Genomic DNA, 22,682 nt, shown 5'->3' with positions numbered 1-22,682 from the left:
TTACACATATTTTTAACTTGAGTTGCCCAATATGTGATGACAAAATTTGATTGCCACATCAGCAGTGGCCACCATCTTTTAGCATGACAAAAACATAATCAGCACATTTGTAAAACTTTTGTGAGCCACCTTCCCAATATTTGCATGTGTTTACTTGGCGAGGCTCTTGAATGGGAATGCAGAGAGAAATTGTGGTGTATACCTCAATAGGAGCAACATATGTTGCAGGGAACGGTAACAGATACACTTGCAGACAGACGACTGTGTACAGAGATGGATCCATGATTTTTCTGAGAGGTGTCTTGCTTTGGACAACATGCTCTTACACCACAAAGGTCGATTGAAACTCTATGTAATGACTGAAATTGAGGAGGAGGTCAGGACCCTCCCCCCCCCCCTTGAATCTATCCCTGACAGAGTACTCTATGCACCTTACATTAAGTGCACTCACTCCTGTTCAGTGCTATACAAGGTGTTGCTTTGGTGTTCTACAAGCTTTTGTGGAGACTTGTACGTAAATTGGTCAAACATGCATTACTGACATCAGTACTTAGAACTCGCAGGAATTGATTTTCTCTTTCTTGACAGTGTCCGTTTGTAGAGCCGTTTCTGCGAGTGGCCTCCGTTGAGAAGCAATGGGCGAACAGGAGCACAGGTGTAACCACAGAATGTTGTCTGGTGTGTGCATTAGTTGGTTCTGGGGATGCTGCCTTTCTTACTAAGAAGCCTGTATTGTTTGTGACAATGTTCCTGAGAATTGGAAAGTGTGGGAAAGGGGAAATTGCAGAAAGACTGCTGAGACAACAAGGAAGTTGGAAACAGGGTGTCGGAGCGAATCGAAAACCGGAACCGAAAACCGAAAAAAAAACGCTATTTTGGTGCGAACCGGAACGGAATCGAAACCGAATACGTTTTTTTCGCTGAGGAGGGAAACCGAAAAATTTATTTAACGGTTTTCGGTCCAAGCAAAAACTTCGCCGGTTTAGACTACGAGTAGGCGAATGAAATTTTCGTTGTGTGTTCTGAAGTCATGTCATGGATACTTTACGAGGGTTACTGTTACGGTGCAATGTATGTCGGTATACTATGACCCTTAGGCTCCCTTTGTAAAGTTTTATCGTTCGCGCACATAGACTTAGGTGTACATGTGACCGGTTGTGACTCTCTACCAATGTGCGACCCATGGGTGCTGCGAAACGGCTTCTCTATCGGTAATCTCCCGCAACGTGTCCCTTGTTTGAGAGCAGCGAAGTTTAATACATGTACGTATTCGCGAGGCAAGCGCGTGCGAAGTGGCACCTCCTTTGTGGACAGGGCACGAAGAAAAGAAAACGAAGCCGTCGAGCGCGTTTGTGAGTGAAGGTGTTCCTCGATTTGCGTCGTACTCGTGCGGTAGTGCTTGCTGGCGAGCAAGCAGCAACAGGCATTCGGATGGGACGCGATCGCACCAATACAGCAAGAAAGTAGAGTACGTATGACATCACGACAAACAAGTCCGTCTGTATCATGCGCTTCTGTTTCATGCGCGTCTGTATCAGAAAAGAGAAAGCCTATTTGAACAGACGGTCACCTACAGGAACCAGGAGCTACCAATTTCACAGCTGCCTATTAATATTAAATACGATGTATGCATATAAACGGATTTACATTTTGCAGCATAGATTTTTTTTTCTGGGAATGAATATGTCCACTAGAAGCGGAACCCGTTAAAACCGGTATGAACCGTTATTTTTTTGCTCCGGAGCAGAACCGGTACCGGACCTTTTGTGATAGAACCGGAACGAAAAACGTTTCGGTTCGACACCCTGGTTGGAAACAAGCAGAGCAAGCGAACAGTTGTGTGTTGAGATCAGGTAGACGAAGTGTGAGACAGTCACCGATGGTCGAATGCGCTCGTGTTGCGCATCTCATCACTGTTGACCCCTGACAGAGCATCAACTCATCAGCCTGCTCCGCCTGGTAAGAATTAATTTGTGAGACTCTGAACTCCACCGCCGACACAGCTATGATATTTGTTTTATTTGATTTTATCATTTATGATTTTTGTTCAATGGAAATTTTCGAATCAAATTTACAACTCGTGCACAAATGGAGCGTGTGGGTGCCCGCATGTATTTAACTTGTACTGGCTGCAAAAGTGCTGGGTGAGAGGATGTCTTTACGATGTGCAGATAGGGTCGATCTTGTGCCACCTTGCCTCAGGATGCCAGTGAGAGAGCGTGGCCGTCTTTTGACACGCATCGGGTGTATCTATGCTACGGGTGCATCAATGCAGGCATATATTTACGAACCTGCTCTTTAAGTTTACCTTTGGAGATAACTGCAAACCTGAAACTAGCGGCTACATCACATGGCGACCCACCATTATTCGGTGGTGCATTTAAGGACTTACGCAGGATTGCTGATGCGAGAATGCCTAGGGTCTGTGCGGCGTTCTGCTTTTCTTTTGTTTCATTTCATTTATTTATTTCACAGGTGCTCTTTGGTTTAGGGGAGGTTGGGGTTGTTTGAGAGGGTGCTGGCAAACATCCCTGGTCTGTCTCATCATTTCCTCCGTACATGAGCGTACCGAGAAGGGGCAAAAGGTGCCATCGCTCCCCCCGCCCTTCGTGGAGCTTCGAGGTTATTTGGAGCTTGAAAATTGTGCAGCCTACGATTTTTCTCAGATGTCATAATCACATGTTCCTCTCACCATCCCCCAGAGCCCACAATGTCCACCTCCAGGAAGAGAGGCGAGAAGGCTGTACGCTTTGCCCCCCGACCCTCTAGGAACGCCCATGCCTCCATATACAGGGCGCGGGGAGAAAGTGGGGTAACGACACACTAATTCTGGAAGTAACACTGACTCACTCGTGATCTGTTTGTGATAGCTGCATCTTTGCTCTCTGTGCCTTGACCGTTCCTGTCGGGATCATATTCTTCTTTCGAAGAAAACGTGCCGCTATATGTGTAGTATTGTGTCACATAGGCAGCCACTCCTAGAAGCTGTCGCACATCGGGGGGAATGGTAACGCCTGCTCGGAATCCGAGTGTGTCTTCCTGGAAGACACAAACGAGCTTCACTGGTGGAACAGAGGAACAATGGTCCATAAGTCACACATTTCGCGCACAAACTGATGTGCCGTTATTTTCACTTTTTCTATTTTACACATTGCCTAGCGCGCATATGAGAGTGCCCGGTAAGCGGACCAGAAGGGTTCACCGGCATACAGAAGTGTCAAAAAGTGAGCACGAATAAGCGATTTTAACAATAGAAACTGTGGCGAAAGCAAAGCCAGCTTTCCGAGCACATTGACTAGGCATCGCGGCGCTGATGGTAGCGATGAAATGGAAGTGCGAGTTCAGCCAACCGTTCGGGGCCAACTTACGCATATCCGATAAGTGTGAAGAGGAGGCGCACTACGTTCCGATATAGTGAAGCGCGCGTGAATCTCACATAAATGTTTGCCTGGGTCTTTTACAGCAATTATTCAATGCGGAGAGACCATTGTGTCGCCTCCATAAGAAGCACTAATAATAACAGTTGGGGGCTTACGCGCTGTTAAAAAATAACTTCACCACACAGCACGCTCTTAGCCAACCACCATTCCGAATTATATCACTCTGTATTACGATTCGTTCAAAACAGGGGGAGGAGCCTATCTGGGGCAGGGGCTTCTCGGAGGCGATATTGTCAAACGCCACCTATCGGGGCGCTACAGGGTTGGGACGATTAAAGGGACGATGTTGAGTAACGAAGCATTGGGTAGGGCATCCCACACGGTTCAACGTCCAATGTTGACGTGCTACTTGGTATTTGGCACAAGTCCCATTACGGGTACCCTCCATTTTCGAAATTATGGTGTGCACACCGGCAATAATGGGTCCACACTGCTGACATTTTCCCCGCTACTGGCTCAAACTTGGCAATATGGGGCCCATATTGCGAAGTGTGAACCAATATGGGGAAAAGTATTGCAAAAAGGGGTCACAGGTTAAACCCGTTTAGCCAGTGCCCATCCAATATGGGCCAAATGTTGTGTGCTGCCTGGGGTGTTTCAGAATTGACTGCGCATGTTGAGAAGATGTTCAGAAGAAGCACTGCGTAGTTTATCCTGGCAGGATATGCTTTATCTCCTGGATTTATGGCGAGGAGAATATGTCGGCAAGCGGTAAAACGACATGGAAACAAATCACATGACCCTAAAATGACATTTTCTCTGACGTGTGGCCAGGACAAGGCAGGGGAGTGTTGCAAAAGGCACCCGCTTTACGGTAGTTACGACAATCAATTGCGGATTCGTGCCACCCTGTCGTTTTACAGTACCTCTAGCACTCGCAGTTACGCATGTACGAATGCATGCAATAAATGCCATGCAGTGCTAACAAAAGTAAGTGAACCATTTGTTTCGACAACCATTGCGGTTCTAACAGGTGGGTGCATAATTCCAGCCGCTGCCTTCTAATACTAAGCGCTAAGCTAATGCTAAGTGATTTACCACAGTTCCGTCAAAGGAGTTTTCAAGCCGCGATAACCGCACTTACAAAATTGGGCTGTCCGATGTAAGAGTCGTCCTTCCACAGGTTGCCACCGCTGACCTGGGTTCCGGTCATCTGGCCACTCTGCCATGCGACGGTAAAACAAATGGCGTCGGGCTTCACTAAACTGCGAGTAAAACGAAGCAACATTTATTTTAATGACGTTGTTTTGGAAGCCTCATCGTCAGGGATCGATACACTTGTGAGTACAATAGTGAGACACCGCAGAATGTCTAGTGAAATGGTAGTCTCTGATGGTTCCTGATCGACACAAAGAAAGAATATTGGGACGCAACATAAAGGACGGCAGTGGTCTACGATTGTGTGTGGTAAAACAAGTAACAAACGCACTGAATACACCAAACGTGAAAGGGGCACGCCTCTCGCATTTTAAGCATTACTGCTAGCCTTTCTGCACCCAAGCAGGCGGTACACAGTGTCATCATGAATGAAAGAACACTTCATTTCACATACACATAACTTTAACTACGTGCAACACTAGCATAACGTTATGAGCAGGATTGATGCAGCGTTTTACGACGTAGTTCATTATTTTTTCGTTGATACAAAAGCGGCCAACTTCCGCAACTTCAGCACACCGCGACGGCCCGGGAAAAACGAACGCAGAGACACAGAGAGTCCAGGCGCGCTATTGGTCAGCTAAGTAGTGAACGTGGGGCGCCCCTCACATCCCACCCTCCCTAGGCGAAACGTCCCTGTGGAGACAGGATACAGCACTCAACTGTCGTCGGTTATGACATGTTGCACGTTATGTCGTATGACGTATTGCACGTTGCATATGTCAAATTGCGCGTTTTTCAGTGGCTGATGTTTTCTATGCAGGCCGCCATGACAGCAAAATTTTCCCGAAAATGGCGGTGTACTTGGAACGGCGAAGCGAGGATTTCATGACAATTTTTGTTCACAAATAACGTCAATTTTATTCCGTGAGTGTACATTCTGTTGCAATTATCTTGCAAATCACCTTTAAATTACGATCCGGTGTCGATGTTTACCTGAAAATGATATGTTTCGTCGTCCTTGTTAGACCTAGTAGCGACAGCGATCACTGGCAAATAGCAAGAAAAACGCTACGGATGGCCGAAAATTAGCCCTTTATGACATACTTTCTCATATACACACCCTCGCCCGTTCTTGATTCAATCTTGTAATGTCTTATAGTTAAAATGCGTATAATACCGGCAGTCTGCTCCAACTTGCGGTTCTGCAGGCTAATCAGTTCTGCTAGCAAGCACTTCTGCGTCTTCCCGACATGCCACTCTCGATCCAGATGGCGCCGTTAGAAGTGGACGCAAAATCCATTATGTTGCTAGGTCGTCAGGGAATATCGCAATTAAAACTAATCCAATCCAGTTTCCCGGAAATGTCGGCACCCAGTGAATACAGGTAATATACTATAGCTTAGATAGCCTGAGATTAATAGCTAACTGTATTTTGGCTCCTTATGGGCCAGAGAGCTCAAAAAGTGGGTGGAGTTCGAGGTATAGGCAGGTTCCATTAACGGCTCGGCTTCCTTTGGCTTACACGCACTGGCCACGGCTGAAATGGAGTCGTCGGATGATACTTCCTGTTGTACTTCACTTGTTCGTGTTGTTGTTGCAGCAGGGTCCTGAAGTACTCATGCGCTGGTATAAGGTGGTCCTGCTGAGGCTAGAGTGCTAACTGTGCTAGGAGCATCCGCCAAGTATGGTGGATATGGGGGCACAAAATGCTTAAACTCTGAGACGTGAACTACTCGTTGATCACTCTGTGAAGGCGCGCTCGTTCCTGTTATCTTCTGTACGACACTAAGGCCACTGGAGACTTTTGTTCCATGACCTGATATGGACCCTTGACTTTGGGTGCTAACTTCTCTGCTCGATGAAGAATTGGTTGTTGACGCCGTACCCAGACCACTTGACCAACCTCAAACTTGAGGTTACGACGTGCTGTGTTGTAACGTCCCTCCCTGGTTGCCTGAGTGTTTTCAGTGTTATGGGCTGTATCTGCCCTATTTTCAACCATGCGAAGGATACGGTCGTGCAACCCTGTTTGGCTCTATGACCGATGGTTTTGCCTGGGAAGCTTGGGAACGCAGCCAAACAGGGGAAAACTGGGGGCTTTCTGCTGCATGAACTGAAATCGGAGAAACAAGTCGCTGCAGTCCTAAGCCTAATAGGACCAACCACATTCGCTCTACTGCAGTCGCTCGCTGTACCCAAGCAGCCAGAAGATTTAACGTTCGACGACATTGTGAGAAAGATTTGACTCGCACATGAACCCCGCACTGAACAAACTTGGGGAACGCATCCGGTTCCGACAAAGTCGATAGCAGAGTGGAGAATAAAACCCCAAGAATAAACCTCTCCCTGTTTGAAAACAAATAACGTCAAAGTGTTCGACAGCGCCACCAGTTTCGTAGAGCTGAACTATGCTCTTAGCTATGGGGCGAACAAGCTCGAGACCGAAAACCACGGTCTTGACAGGATTATGATGGCTCCTAAAAGAGACGCAACCTTCGGTCCTACTTTTCTTTCAATAGGAGTCTGCGAACAAGTGTCCATTCGTGGAACCCAGCTCTTCCCTTCCGATTTGTTTCGGTTTCAGTCTGTCTCCCAACGTCATGATGACGTTTCTCGGGTAGAGGTTTATTCGCAGCAAACCTGCGAAAGTTGTCGATACGTTGTGGATTTTCCGACGGAACTTTGAATGAAACCCTGCTAGAACATGTTCATTGAAGGACTGATAGATAGACAACTTGCAATAGCGTTTGTTGAGTGGCAGCACAGACTTGACGTTTGATAAAGCGGTGGACGAGGCCCTAGCCATGGAGGCAACCACTAACGCAGCAGCAGCAATGCACCCGACAAATGAGTTAAGTGCCGTCGGGGAACTGAAGAAAGACAGGAAACAATAGAGGCAGGAACGTCCTCACAATGGAAGACGTGGCATAAAAAACAAACATAGAGCAACATGAGTTCAAGGGATGCAGACGATGTGGAAGTGGCCCAGCATGATCCGACTGGCTGCCCCTCGAAGAAGAAGAGTGCTATACTTGTCACCGTAAAGGCCAGTTCACACATACAGCGCTTTGCTACATAGCACTAGAAAATTGCGCTATATTTTCCTCCTAGCATTGCTACGAACCGCTATAAAACCGCTCTTGTCGAAGTAGAGCCCCGGTCACTTTTCTAGCGCTATATTGAGCGGTGAGTCTGCGTTAACAGTAGTAGAGTGACAAGGAGATTAGCTGTATCCTGCGAAATAGGTGGATAGATTCGACCATCGCTACCCTCCTCGTCTGATATCGGAGTATATTTGGAGCAGGATACTTTCCGCCCAAGGAGGAGCGCGAGCCAAGACCGCCCCGCGCGTTTCGCGGCCGCGCGTAGAGAGAGGTTTCCTTCTCGCGTTTGAACATGCATCAACATGCAAAATACATCTTATTCCCTTTCCACATCTTTTAATACATCCCCGAGCGGGGAGTTTCAACCGTCATTTACCAACGATCAACTCACCTATCAACTTTCTACACAAAATGGGAGCTGCATGGAAGCTTTTCACTCGATGTTTTGGAAAGGAATATGATGAGCGGGAGACGGCGGACGAGAAAAAATGGCGACTTAAACAAGAAATATATGAAGCAAAAGCAGAAGCTGTGAGGAGGTTCCTTGCACATGAGCGTCTTATAGAAATGAAGCGTCATTCCACAAAAAGTCAAGACGATCAAATCGATTGGTAAGATGTACAATAAATCCATTTCTCACAACATCACTTATTCATTGTCTCATTTACTTTTGCATCGTGATGTCTGACGCAGGTCGGTTTGCTTTTATCCACCCTGCAAGGGTTATTATTTGCGGTCCTTCCATGTCGGGTAAAACCTATCTCGTTCGTAACATTCTAAGAAAACTTACAGTATTCACTGTAGTCCCAGAGCAAATCTTTTACGTTAGCAAATATGATGCGACCTGGCAAAATGAATTCGCAAACGATGTTACATTCCAGAAAGAGCTACCAAAGACATGGGATGAGAGCGTGCCTACTTTGATTATAGTCGACGATCTCATGACTGAGAAGAATGTGATGCAAGAAATGGTTCATCTCTATACGAGAGCATCACATCATAAGAACGCATCCATTATTTTTCTTTGTCAGTACTTATTTCACAACGACGTCAACTATAGAACATTATCTCACAATAGCACATATATAATATTATTTAATAATTTAAGGTCACGCACGCAGCTGGAACTTTAGGACGCGAGATCTTCGGCAAAGCTGAATTACCGTACTTTATCAGTGCATTTGAGCAGGCAACAGAGAAACCATTTGGTTATCTAGTGATTGACCTACACCCTCTGACACAGTCTCAATTTCGACTGCGAACAGGCATTACTGGAAACATTCGACAGTTTGTTTTCTTGCCAAAATGAAAAGTCTGCGTTGTCATTTAACTTTTCTAAAAGTCCTTGCAACATGTACTCCTAAAGAGCGCGATGAGATTTTAAAGGAGGCGCCACCTCATAGCATAGAAGCTCTTTCTGAAGTCTGTAAGAATATATTGAATAGTAATATTAAGCTACCGCCCAGATTGTTCAAAGAGCTGGAAAAGTATAAACATACCATTTGATACATTGCATATAAAACGCTGCACAAATCACCAAAAAGACTAAGATCCTTCCTCTGTCGTCAGAGGGGTGGATTAGCGCCACTAATCCCCTTATTACTCACGGGATTAACCACTGTGCTCGGTGGTGTCGCAGGTCGTGCTCTAGCAAAGACGGTAGGTGTCTAAAAAATGGCTACAAAGGTTGAGGTATTGACTCCTATCGAATCAATTCTGGAATCTAACGAAAGCGATGATATTAAAGTAAAACGAATGTTAACTGCTATGTACTACGTTATAAAAAATCATCAGAAACCATCTAATGAAACAGAGCCAGCATCCACAGTACAGGAAGAAAAAAATGATGAGTCACTTCCAATGGGACGCTCATTTGATTACAATTCGCTTCCTTCTAATGTCAACATTAAAAAAGTAAGACGTGTAGTCTCAGTGCTACCTAGGAGCTTGACTTGGAATGATAAGGGAGAAATCATTCATAACAACCAAACAATCGCTGGTTCTAATATAAAAGAATTGGTGTTGCATCTGTCCGGACACAAGAAAGGGAAGCCTGCCTGGTACCGAAAAGTGGCAAAGTTCTTGCAGCCACACAAAATACGTCAGAAGAGGAAAGCAAGGAAACGTATACTCTGGGAAACGTATCAATCGCCCCAAAGAACAAAGTTGCTTTCATCATCATCATCAGATGAATATATCACAGAAGAAGAATGAATTATAGGGATCCAAACGCTGGTTTGGGGGGGGGGGGTTGCCCGATACTGCAGAGGTCGAAACATCTCTAAGAAACAGGCAATCGAAGAACTACAGCGAGATGATGTCTACACACTTTACAAAGAAGGAAGACGTAGATTTAAGAGAAGAAAGACCATCTCACTGCACATCGACGATCTTCATCAAGCAGACCTGATTTCATTCCTGCAGTACAAGAAACAAAATAAAGGATTTTCCTTCATACTCATTGTGATAGACTGCTTATCAAGACGACTCATGGCTACACCCATTAAGACCAAGCGTGGTGAAGATGTGAAGAAAGGATTGATCAAGTTGTATAGGAGCCATAAAGTCTATCCAAATCTCCTGCAGGTAGATAGAGGGGGAGAGTTCTATAACAAACATGTGAAAGCATGGTGTAAACGTCACTCAATACACATGTATAGCTCTAGATCGATATACAAATGTGCTTTAATCGAGAGGGCAATCAGGACTATTAAAGCTAGACTTTATCGTTATTTCGCCAGTAAAGGTTATCACAAGTACATTGCTGTTCTCCCAAAGATCATCGCCGACTACAATTCATCATATCACTCGACTATCAAGATGGCCCCGAACGACGTCGATAAAAATAACGAGATTGAACTATTCAATAGACTTCACAGTAAAAATGACAACAAACCAAACAAGATTACATTGAATATCGGTGATCAGGTGCGCGTACTCACAAGTAGATCAATTTTTGACAAGGGGTACATTGGGCACTGGTCCTTAGTTGTCTACACGATCACACGATACAAGAACTCGGATCCACCAGTGATCCACCAGCTGGACCAGATGTGGTCGAAGACGATGCAACTTACTATGCCAATGAATTGCAACGTGTAGTGAAATCGCAAGACGACCCATACCCGATTGAACGCATAGTAAGTCGAAAGAAAATAAACGGTGTCACACATTATAAAGTGAAATGGCTAGGTTACGATGACTCATTTAATTCCTGGGTTCCAGCCAAGATGTCGCGAAGTTCTGATTTTTACATGTATCTCCTATCCAATGATTGCATGGATATGCACCCGAACAACAGTCTCAATGACTTTACAATCACTCTGAGTGCACCACTACAAGTGAATGAAGAATATGAAGTCGGCCTGCATGAACTTTCCATCTCTAATGTATTCTACAACGTTCCACGGACTAACGATGCTACTATACATATTACTTCCAGAAGCATTATTGAGCTGCGTAAGGAAGTTGTTGTGATATCGAATTTGAATACGCGCTGCAAGATTCTTTAAAAGAATTCAACATCGCATTTGGTTATGTTGATGGAAGGTACACATTCCAACTACCTCAAATAATTCGTTCTATTAAGTTTTTGGATGAAGAATTGCAACAAGCCATGGGTGTGTCCACTATACAGGGTTTGAAAGTTGCAGGTGCTAAAGTTCCACGTCAGAACATGTACATAGGAGAGGAAGCTATCTCAAAGATGCTTTTAAAGGAAGAGGTGACTATCATTACACAATATGCTCCAATCATATTCATACCAGGTCGCCCTATCACTGTCACACTAAATCGCTTCTTTAAAAGATATGAAATCGATGGAAAGATACTATATCAAAACAATACCTATACATTATTGGTCCCACGTCTCTTTGTTATCCCTGAACAACTCAAGAGACTCCTTAAATTAAACTCCAGTAAACTGTTAGAAAATACAACACAATACATTGGAGATCCATTTACATTCAGTTTTGGTGTTGTTCTAGAAAAAGTAATACTTGCAAGGGAAGAAGTCCAAATTCCACCAAATTATTACGAGACACCACGTTCGCTTCTACAAGCTATCAGAGGTGTGATAGGCAGCAATGCTATACTAACGTACAATGAAGATACACAGCTGTTTACTTTCACTCCACTTGATGGAGTAACTATAGATCTTTCTGAATATTTGAGTAATATGTTGGGTTTCGCACCAATTCAGTCTATTGCAAACACCACCACCGGAACCACACCACTCAATCTTAAACCATTGTTTCATAATTTAATGATTTATTGTGACATTATCGAATCATCTCATATAGGTGCAAAAAAGTTTCCCATTTTGAAACTCGTCCCATATTTACATAAAGATGATCCCCAGATTCATTACAGCTTCCATAACGTGCAATATTTGAAGCTGTTACAGAACGAAATCACGTCAATTTCGATTAAGTTGTATGATGAGACAGGTCGTCCACTTCATTTTAGAGGACCAGGTCGTACAGCTCTAGTTCTACACTTCAAAAATGTATCTTAAAGAAGTGCCAGAGATCCATTATGGATTGGGACTTGGTGATTTAGTGCCATACAAAGGACCTCTCTTTCAAACTGGGAATGGCTTCTTTAGTTCTTTGGCGTAAGCTAGCATTGCCACTATTGCATCGTGCAAAGCCTTACATAGCCCGTACTGCGATGAGCGCAGCGAAAAATTTGGCGAAAAAGTTATCTGAAGGGCAAAACATCAAGCAAGCACTGAGAGCAAGCTCAAATGAATTAGGCACACAGATTTTGAAGGACATTGCAGGCAGCGGACATCGAAGGAAAAAGAGGAAGAGAAGAGACATTTTCGATTAATCCTCTGTAACCATGAAATAAAGAAGACACTTTTTTTTTCATACATTGATGTTTCTTCTTTATAAAGAAAAAGGTTTTTCTATGGAAAAGGGTCGCACTCCGAAAATGGCGTCCAAGAGGGGTTAGAAGTCGGGCCAATGGGTCGCCCCCCTTTCACATGTAGAAAGTGTGGCGGACAATGCTTCGAAGCGGTCATCACATTCCGAAAAAAAAGGTGACCCAGGTAGGGCTGGCTTGTGAGGGCGATGTCAAAAGGTAAAGGGGGATTGGAGGTCAATGATTCCAATCGTGAACAAGATCGCATTAAAAAAATGGTCAGCGGGGGGTTAGAGGAGTGGAACGGCTGGTGGTTAGCAAAAACGGACCATGCTCGCCTGCGGACAATGTCAAAGGGTAAGGGGACTGGAGGGCAATGATTCCAATCGTGAACGGGATCGCATTCCAAAAAATGTGGTCAGTGGGGGGTTAAGAGTGTGCATCAGCATCCAAGCTGGTTAGAAGTCGAACAACGGGTCGCCTTTCACTTGCAGAAAGTGTGGTGGACAATGCTTCGAATCGGCCATCGCATTCCGAAATACAGGTGGCCCAGGTAGGGTTGGGTTGTGAGGGCGATGTCAAAAGCTAAAGGGGGATTGGAAGAAAAAAAGAGTCTTTTTGCTCGGGTAAGATGCTAACAAATAAAGCTATGAGGAAAGCATTGTACCTTTTCATTTGCAAAGATGTCGCAGGTCAACGTTGTACACGCACAGTCCCAGCTGGCTTTGAAGGGGGAGTGTGAGTTATTCAACATACCTCCTACCCAAGTTTCAATAGAATCATGCGAGGCGCAAGTTTGTTATCCTGTTTCTACAATCAGCGGAGGAGAATCGACGATCGAATGGAACATAACAAATCTCTCAGACTTGTATCTCGATTTATCATCTCTGTATTTTAATATAACTATGCAGATATTGAGGTCGGACGGGAGTGAACCAATTACCCGAAGAGCAGACGGTACCACTGAGGACACTGTATTCCCAGTCAACAACTTGGGTGCCGCTTTATTTAAATATGTAACCATTCACTTGAATCAACGTCTTGCAAGCAGCAACTGTTTGAACTCCTATCGATGTATGATTGATACCCTACTTCATACGAATACTCATCTGCAGAAGACTTTAGATGATTGTGCAATGTATACATATGACACAGGAGAGCATGCAGCAAATGATCCAGTCGCTCGGGATGCAAAGTTGCGCATAGCTAGGGCAAGTGGGGGGAAACTATTTGAAATTGTCATGAAAGTTAACACCGACGGTTCGAGTGACTGCTCTACATAATACGGTTAGCTTTAGATTGCTAACTGGCACCAATGAAACTCATAAGCATCAATTGAAAATCCACAGCGCGGCACTTGTAGCACGCAAAGTCAAAGATAGCAACTCAAGTTTTATTGCACACCAGAAAGCCCTTAGATCATCCCCGGCATGCTTTCGCCGGGCCTTCATGATGCAATCTTTGAAAACTTATTCCCTGATAGAATTCCTGATAAACTTACTGTATGTCTAGTTCGCACCGAGGCTTATCAGGGTGATTACAAGTCGAGCCCCTTTTGTTTCGAGCATTTTAATGTTAGTTCTGTAACACTATCAGTTGATGGATATAGGAAGCAACTATCCTATGACTGGGAAAATGATCTGGCTAGAGCAAGCTACTACGAATTCTTGTATCAACTGAATGAAAAACATGTCGAGTTGAGTTATGAAAAATATAAAAAAAATTCCTTTATCATGCATTGGAACTTGAGTGCTGACGAAAGTTTTGGTTCCTACTTTCATCCATTGTGCAAGGGCAATTGCAGGATTGAAATGAAGTTTGCTAAGCCATTACCTTGCGCAGTGTCGGTTATACTTATTAGTGAAGCACACCAAGATTTTATCAGTCGATGGTGATCTTGTTGTTCGAGTGGACTAAGTATGAATGTGTTTGATCTGGAATTAGTTTTCTCTGAACCATGAAACTTTGAATATGTATCGCGGGACCTTCGCAATTGATATGGTACCAAGTTCAATGACGGAAGGGTTTATAGTTATCAATACACACCCACACGACGGTCCCGGAGAACACTGGCTATTGTACATGAGAGACAGGAATGACAAGTACATCTATGTGGACAGCTTTGGTCTACCACCGATTGAAGAGGAGCTGCTAGATCTACCTGTTGATCAGTATTGCGAGAAATGCATTCAAAGCATTTACAGCTCACACTGTGGACTCTGTTTCTTTGCTTCTCGCCTTTGTAAGAATTACCAACTCAAGAGCATTGTGTCCTTATTTGACAATAACCTTATACACAATGACCTCAAGATAATAAAAATGATTGAAGAGGAATACCTCATTTAAAGAAAAATGTCTCATTTTATTTCTTCAATGTACAGACCTCTTTAAGATAGTCCTCCAGACTCGACACCTTGCGACAACCATCTTTCTTGCGACGCACGATTTATTACGAGTGTTGGGTGTAAAAGTTTCGAATTATTGGTCGCTTGAGTCCAGCATTAAGTATGGTTGGAGAGATATTGTCACCCTGACGATACCGTCGCAACAAGTCACACTTGATGGCGATGAAGCGTTGGAGCCTCCGACTAATCTTTCCTCGTTTCGTCCGCATCGGAAACGGTAGAATTTGCATAATGAGATGAAAATCACCCTCTGGTCCGTTGCAGTTCAGATAGGAGTTTAATTTCATCAAATCCTTGTACATCAGCCATTGTACCATCAAAGCAAATCGTTCACTGGGCTTCATGGTTGATCCGAGCTTGGATGGCAACCGAGATAAGGTCGGATGTTATTGTCTAGCCAATGAGATGGATTCGATTACCACAATCCACCACAACGACAGCGTCGCAGATGCTCATCATATTGTATAAAGAAAGTTCTGGGTGGTGGCTTCAATGTCTTCACAAGAGGAAGATCCCCCGTCAGGAGACAATCAGAATCTTAACAAAGAATCACATTTTTAGAGAGGGAAAAACGGGAAAACTTTCTATACATGCAATCGTCCTCGGAGACCGCGTAGCACTTCTGCGCTTCCATCGTCGACTGTGAGGGGGATGTTGAAAACGAATCCGATGGAAAGGATGTGCATACTTTCCCTATTGGTTGAGTTTTTCCTTAGCTTGCAATTGGTTGTTTATTACAAAGACTTTTGCTACATGTGGATTTCTCTAGCCCGCCCCCACATCAACATTTTCATTTCAATTCGAGCATGGCGTGCAGTGTTTCTCCAACAAGTTCTGTTGCCCTGGTTGCAGTGCTTGTTTCATTTTGCCTGCCAAATATTGTTTGGTGTGCTGCCCTCCTGCTCAAGTTCCAGGCCAAATTTTGTTTGGTGTGCTGCCTCCTGCTCCAGTTCGACACCAAAGCTTGTTTGGTGTGCTGCCTCCTGCCCAAGTTCCTACTAGACCTGCTGAGAGTGAGTATTTTTCTTGATTTATCTTCACATATTATAACTGAGACCATTCCATTTTCTTTTTTTATTTAGTGCCTCGCTGTGGAATTTGTGGGTATGATGGTATTGAACAATTAATACAACGTATTGAGGAGAGGGAGCAAGCTTTGCAAATTGATGCTGGTGGTGTGGAAGCGAATCATCCGGAGTGGGAATTGGATTTTAATATGTTACTGAATGATGGTCTGTTTGATTCGGATACTTCAATAGATGCCATTCAAAATGACAATTTTGCCGAATTAAACAACCCATTACCACCAGAGCCAAATGTCGATCAGGTACAAGAGCTCTCAGAACATATTAGGGGTGCCCACCCCGACGTTGAAGTTCCATACCTACCATTCTTTCTAACTCAGAGTGCATTTGGTGGTCATAATTGATGTTTTTTGCTGTTTGCTTCTCTACATGATGACAGTGTGGAAGATCCAATCGATTATGTTCTTTTGTATCAGCAAGATATAGTACGAATGTTGCAGGATCAGTGTATACCTTTCCGATTTTATATGCGACTAATTTTGCATATGGTGAAAGAAGTAGGTGACAATATCACAACTAACGTTGCATACATACCAACAACATCACAAGGGATACATAATCTTTCAGATATAATGGTTGCACTAAATGAGTGCTTTTTTGAACTCTTGCAAAATGTGGAAAACTATCAACGAGTTGGTAGTGGGTTTGTTTCCAGGGATGTTTTGGAACTTGAGGTAACTATCACCAAATTAAAGAAGCGCATTGGGTGTAAAACAGCTATACCCGATGAGTTGAAAAAAAAGATGGAAGACAATTACCAATGTGGACTCTCCACCCAACGCCCCTCACGAGTGCATTGGCTGTGTTGCATCCTCAGAAGAGGCGTATAAATAATTGGCAAACATATACAAAGGCTCGTTTTTCGAACCGCAACAATACTTGGAAAATTATGAGTCAAATCCTATTGCTCGTGTGAGGTGGTGGCCTGAGGGTCCAGTCTCATATTCTGATATAGATCTCTGGGAAAATCGTAATCAAGTTGGTGTGTTTATTTACAAGTATGAAGATGGGACATTACATGCCTCTCGCATACCAAAAACGGAATTCTGTGATAATGTTAAGTTGTTGGAAGTGAATGATCACTTTTTTGGTATCAGAAATTTCAATGCTCTGATGAGTCATAACGGTCGGGTATTCTGCGAGAAATGTACTCGTGGATTTTGTACAAATGATTCGCTAATCAGGCATCGTCGTGTGTGTAGGAACTTGAAGGAAGTCATCTTACAGTTACCACCACCGGGCAAAAATATAATAAAATTTAATCAATATTTCAATATGTTCGCCTATCCTTATGTGATAGGACTTGACACTGAGTCCATTCTGGACCCTAATACAGCAGTCAAAAATGCCGTACAACGCCACGTAATGAGTTCATTTTGTGCATTTCTAGTACGAACTTACGACTCGCAGATCATTGCAAAAGATGTATATTTGGGACCTGATGCTGGTTCCAAGTGTGTAGAATATCTCATGCTTCTACACGACATCGCAGCAATGTATAACAGCGAACCAGCACCTATAATTTTGTCACCTCAGCAAGAGAGTAAACACAATGCAGCCATTCAGTGCGAGTACTGCGGTGTTCTCTTTGATCAAGCTCACCCTAAAACTTGTCATCATGACCACAGTAGGTATGATAGCCCAAACTTTTTGGCCTCTTTGTGCAATCAATGCAATGTCGGTTGTGCAAATAAGGGTAAGATACCTGGGTTGGTCCACAATTTGGCCTATGACATCAGTTCTCTGCTTCGTGGTTTCCACGACATGAAATGGAAAACACCACCCAAACTTATTGCAACAAGTAGTGAAAAAATACGGAACTTTGAGTATGGTAATTTCATTTTCCGTGACACTACTCAGTATTTGAATCAATCACTGTCCTGTCTTGTTGACAGTTTAATGGTTTCTGAGGGTGTTCAAGCATTCAAGTGTCTGAAGCAGGTATATGGTGAAGATTTTCTTCGTCTGACTCGGAAAGGTGTCTTTCCATATTCTTACATTAAGAGCTTTGATGTGTACAAAGAAGAAAGTCTTCCACCCAAGGAAGCTTTTTTTAATGATCTAACTAGGACACCTGTGAGCGACGATGACTATGCCTATGCACAGGATATATTGCAGGACCCTCGCCGATTACAACAACCTTTATTTGTTATGTGACACATTGTTGTTGTTGGATGTAATGCAGCATTTTAGGTTTCTATCCTTGAAGACGTATGGGTTGGAAGTGCTTCGCTTTGTGAGTTTCCCAGGTTTCAGCTGGCAAGCTGCTCTGAAGCACACTTGGGCGGAAATAGAGCTCTTCACTGATGAAGAAATGTACCGTACGATTGAGGGCTCCATTCGTGGAGGTATTTGCCAACAATCGAAACGCTATGCTCAAGCTAACAATAAGGATTGCCCTGATTACGATGAAGAAAGACCATCGAGCAATTTGGCCTACTATGATGCCAATTCTTTTTATGGTGGTTGTCTCACAAAGTGCCTTCCAGTTGGAGGGTTCGAATGGGTGCCTGAAGAAAAGTTCTCAAGTATCGATTTTGCTAATCTCCCAGAGGATGCAGCTATCGGTTATATATACGTATGCGATCTAGTATACCCTCCAGACTTGCATGAGAAGACACGGTATTTCCCGCTGGCGCCGCTCAAGCAGAGGGTGGACTCAAGTTGACTGTCAACGTACCAACATCAACTAATTGAGCAGCTTAATTACAGGACGTCCGCTCAAGAGAAGTTGCTTCTCACATGTATGGACAAAACAGGGTATGTTGTGCACTATCGCTTGCTGGGGTTGTACTATAGATTGGGTATGAAAGTGAGCAAGATCCATAAAATACTACAATTCAAGCAGAGCAAGATATTTGAACCATATATCATGATGAACATTGGGCGTCGTAGAGCAGCACAAACAGAGTTTGAGAAGAGCTTGATGAAGCTCTCTATAAATAGTATCTTTGGAAGAAGTCTTCTTAATCCTTCTCGTTTCAGGAACATTAAGATACCCTTTAGTCTAGAGGAAGCTGAGCGGTATAGCAGTTCAAATGACTGTGTTCACTTCGAAATTCTCTCTGAGAATTGTGTGCTGTACGAATTGAAAAAAAGAACTATCAAATGCAACTTCCCATTGCAGATTGGATTCTGCGTGCTCGAACACTCGAAGTATGTCATGTATGAGTTCCTCTATTGTACTCTACAGAGCAGGCTCTCCTGTACAGTCATTCCCATGAACACGGACACTGATAGTTTTACCCTAGAGTTGATGACTAACGATTATGAAGGTGAACTGAAGAAAATTGCAGATGAACATCTGGACCTGTCATCATATCCTGGAGATCATGCATTGTACAGTGACAAAACTAAGGGTAAGTTGTTTAGATTCAAGTGTGAGACTGTGGTCGTATAATTAAGGAGGTAGTTGCTCTAAAGGCTAAAATGTATTCGATAAAGTTGGTTGGTGATGATCAAATAGCTAGAGCGAAAGGAGTGAAGAAGGATATACTTCGCAAGCATTTGCTTCATGATGTGTACAAAAATGTGTTATTAAATAGTGAAAAGGTATCTCATGTGCAAAGATCAATATGTAGCAAACGTCAGTGCATGTATACCTTGGAGAATACCAAGCTTGCTCTCATGCCCTATGATGATAAACGTTATCAATTCAATGCCATCGATTCATACCCTTATGGAAGCTGTCAAATCAAGGAAGAAAATGTGTGAGTATATTCCATTCTCATGTTTTAATTGCCATCCTATAGCATCTTTGTTGTCTTGTATGTTTCTTCTGTTTCAGATGTGAATGTTTTTCCGCTGGGGTTTTCTCCTTCACACAGATTGGCAACACAATTGGCAACATAATTGGCAATCCCCCCAGCACCATTGGCTTTAATTGGCATTACTAAGCATCATTGGCTTTAATTTGCATTAATAAAATATTTTTCACTTGTACAAATGTGTATGTCTATTGCTTGCATGTCTTCAGGAGGAAAGTATGCTATGTTAAGTGTGGTAGGAGAACTCCCCGCTCAGGGATGTATTAAAAGATGTGGAAAGGGAATAAGATGTATTTTGCATGTTGATGCATGTTCAAACGCGAGAAGGAAACCCCTCTCTACGCGCGGCCGCGAAACGCGCGGGGCGGTCTTGGCTCGCGCTCCTCCTTGGGCGGAAACTATCCTGCTCCAAATATCCTCCGATATCAGACGAGGAGGGTAGCGATGCTCGAATCTATCCACCTATTTCGCAGGGTACAGCTAATCTCCTTGTCACTCTACTACTGTTAACCAATCATCAGATTCTTTCAGCCGTGACGTCGCGGAAGCTGGGGTTTGTTTTGCTTCCGATCACTCGAAGCAGCAAGGCGGGAAGACGACGACGACGACGACGCGAAAATGGCCACGAGTTTCATCTGCCAATGCATGGGTGTTGGTTATAAGTCTGGTATCGCGATCACAGCACCGAAAGTGTCATCCCCCTTGATGCTGCGGATACCCGACGCCGACAGTAAGCAATCACGGTAGCACCGGTGCATCACGTCGCAAAAAGATATCCCGTGACCCCAGCAGGATAGCGCTACGTGCTCGGTTGTATGTGAGAACGGCAAACGGAAAAACAGCGCTAGGTTTCGAGCGCTATTTTCTAGCCCTATAGAGGGAAGCGCTATATGTGGGAACTCGTCCTAAGGGCCACATTGCGAAAGTGTGCTTCAGTAACCAAAAGAACGGACAACCAAAGGTCAAAACTCTCTTCGGGCTGAAAGAGGTAAACAGCGCCGAACGTAAGGATATAGGTAACGTAGTCTAAGTGGAACTGTTAATTGAGGGAGCAGTGTATGCCATAATGAACGTCGACACAGCTGCAGCTGTGTCACCCATGCCATTAAAACGGTTTCAACGATCGCTACCAGAGCATCCAGTAGAAGCAGCTAAAACATTGCTTCAAACCGCTTCCCACGCTTAAACCAGCTGTCGTTGCCCATATATGGGTAGAATGCAGCAAACAGAAGAGAAAGCTTCCACTAACGCCACAAGAAGACATTCCCATGCTTCTGGGGAGAAACTGGTTGCGAGAACTACGCCTATACCGTGGTCGGAAATGTTCAAAGTGAGCCAACTGGAGGTACATGCAAAAGATGAAGTTAGACGTCTACAAGAAAATTGCAAAGCGCAAAGTGGTTTTCAGTGACCAAGTCGTAAAAATACGTGGAATGAAGGAAGGGCTGCCACTGAGAGCAAACACGACTCCTGTTTTCTGTCGGAATCGACAGAATGAACGTCGACACAGCTGCAGCTGTGTCAACCATGCCATTAAAACGGTTTCAACGATCGCTACCAGAGCATCCAGTAGAAGCAGCTAAAACATTGCTTCAAGCCGCTTCCCACGAGCTGCTTAAACCAGCTGTCGTTGCCCATATATGGGTAGAATGCAGCAAACAGAAGAGAAAGCTTCCACTAACGCCACAAGAAGACATTCCCATGCTTCTGGGGAGAAACTGGTTGCGAGAACTACGCCTATACCGTGGTCGGAAATGTTCAAAGTGAGCCAACTTGAGGTACATGCAAAAGATGAAGTTAGACGTCTACAAGAAAATTGCAAAGCGCAAAGTGGTTTTCAGTGACCAAGTCGTAAAAATACGTGGAATGAAGGAAGGGCTGCCACTGAGAGCAAACACGACGCCTGTTTTCTGTCGGCCTCGACAAGAGCCATATACCTTGAAGAAGGGCATAAATGCAGAGCTGGAACGGTTGGAAAAGATGGACATTGACCTCAAACAAGCTTATCTCCATTTAGAAGTTCGCCCCGATGACCAGCACCTTCTGACTGCGAACACTCGCAAAGGACTCGCCACAAGTGCCTCAGCAATATGGCAGAAAAACATGCAATCTCTTCTGAAAGGAATCGAAGGAACGTGTGTGTGCCCGGACGACATTTGCGTTACTGCTCCAAATGTCAAGTTGCATTTAGAAAGACTAGAAGTAGTTCTCAAGCGCCTCCGGCAACAAGGCCTGCACGTAAACCAGAAGTAGTGCTCATTCCTTAGCGACAAAGTCCGCGACAAAGTCTGCGGCTATGTGATAGATGCTGAGGGAGCGCATAAGGCTACTAAAAAAGTGAAAGCCATTATGAAGGCACCAAGATCACAAGATACACGTCAAGATAAAGCATTTCTTGGGCTAGTAAATTATTACGTCAGATTCGTCCCGGATCTGTTGTGCATCCGCTCACAAAATTGGTGAAAACGGGAATACGTTTCAAGTGGACTCCAGAGTGGGAGGCAGCATTTCTGTAGCAGACGACAGCACCAGTGCCGTCGCTTGCTATACTTCCGCTGCATCTTCCAATATCTCAGCGTCGTGCGAATGTTCCACGTAAGACACGGCACAACTTCAGTTCCATCAGCAGTTTCTTTTTTACTTTTTATTCCACTAAAATACTATACAAAGATGTCCGTTCGTCATGCGCCAAAGGCAAGGGTTCTGTATGCAAGGGCTCTCTTTACCTTCCAAACAACTCTTGAAATGACTTGTATGATTTAGAACCAATAGATTCTGCATTACCAACATATCGTACATATGTGCCATTGCTGAAGGCATGATGCATAATACCCTCACAAACATCTGCCGCAAAATAAGGCACTAATTTGCACGGAGTCCTCCCATTTTGTCTGTCAGGTGAACCACTTGG

The 22,682-nt window shown here is 44.0% G+C and overlaps 1 protein-coding gene across 1 annotated transcript in view; it reads right to left on the bottom strand.

Annotated features, from left to right (window-relative positions):
- The window catches only part of LOC135393297 (uncharacterized), a 92,518-nt gene that overhangs the window by 8,475 nt on the left and 61,361 nt on the right, over positions 1-22,682 (bottom strand). The window contains exons 7-8 of the mRNA XM_064623767.1: positions 4,525-4,645; positions 2,851-3,039 (exon numbers count right to left, since the gene is read on the bottom strand). Of these exons, the coding sequence (XP_064479837.1) occupies positions 2,851-3,039; positions 4,525-4,645 (310 nt within the window). The remainder of the gene's footprint in view (positions 1-2,850; positions 3,040-4,524; positions 4,646-22,682) is intronic.

The sequence above is a fragment of the Ornithodoros turicata genome, chromosome 4 (assembly GCF_037126465.1).
Source record: "Ornithodoros turicata isolate Travis chromosome 4, ASM3712646v1, whole genome shotgun sequence".
NCBI lineage: Eukaryota > Metazoa > Arthropoda > Arachnida > Ixodida > Argasidae > Ornithodoros > Ornithodoros turicata.
The sequence above is the reverse complement of the archived record's forward strand: the minus strand, read 5'-3'. Positions and strand labels throughout refer to the sequence as shown.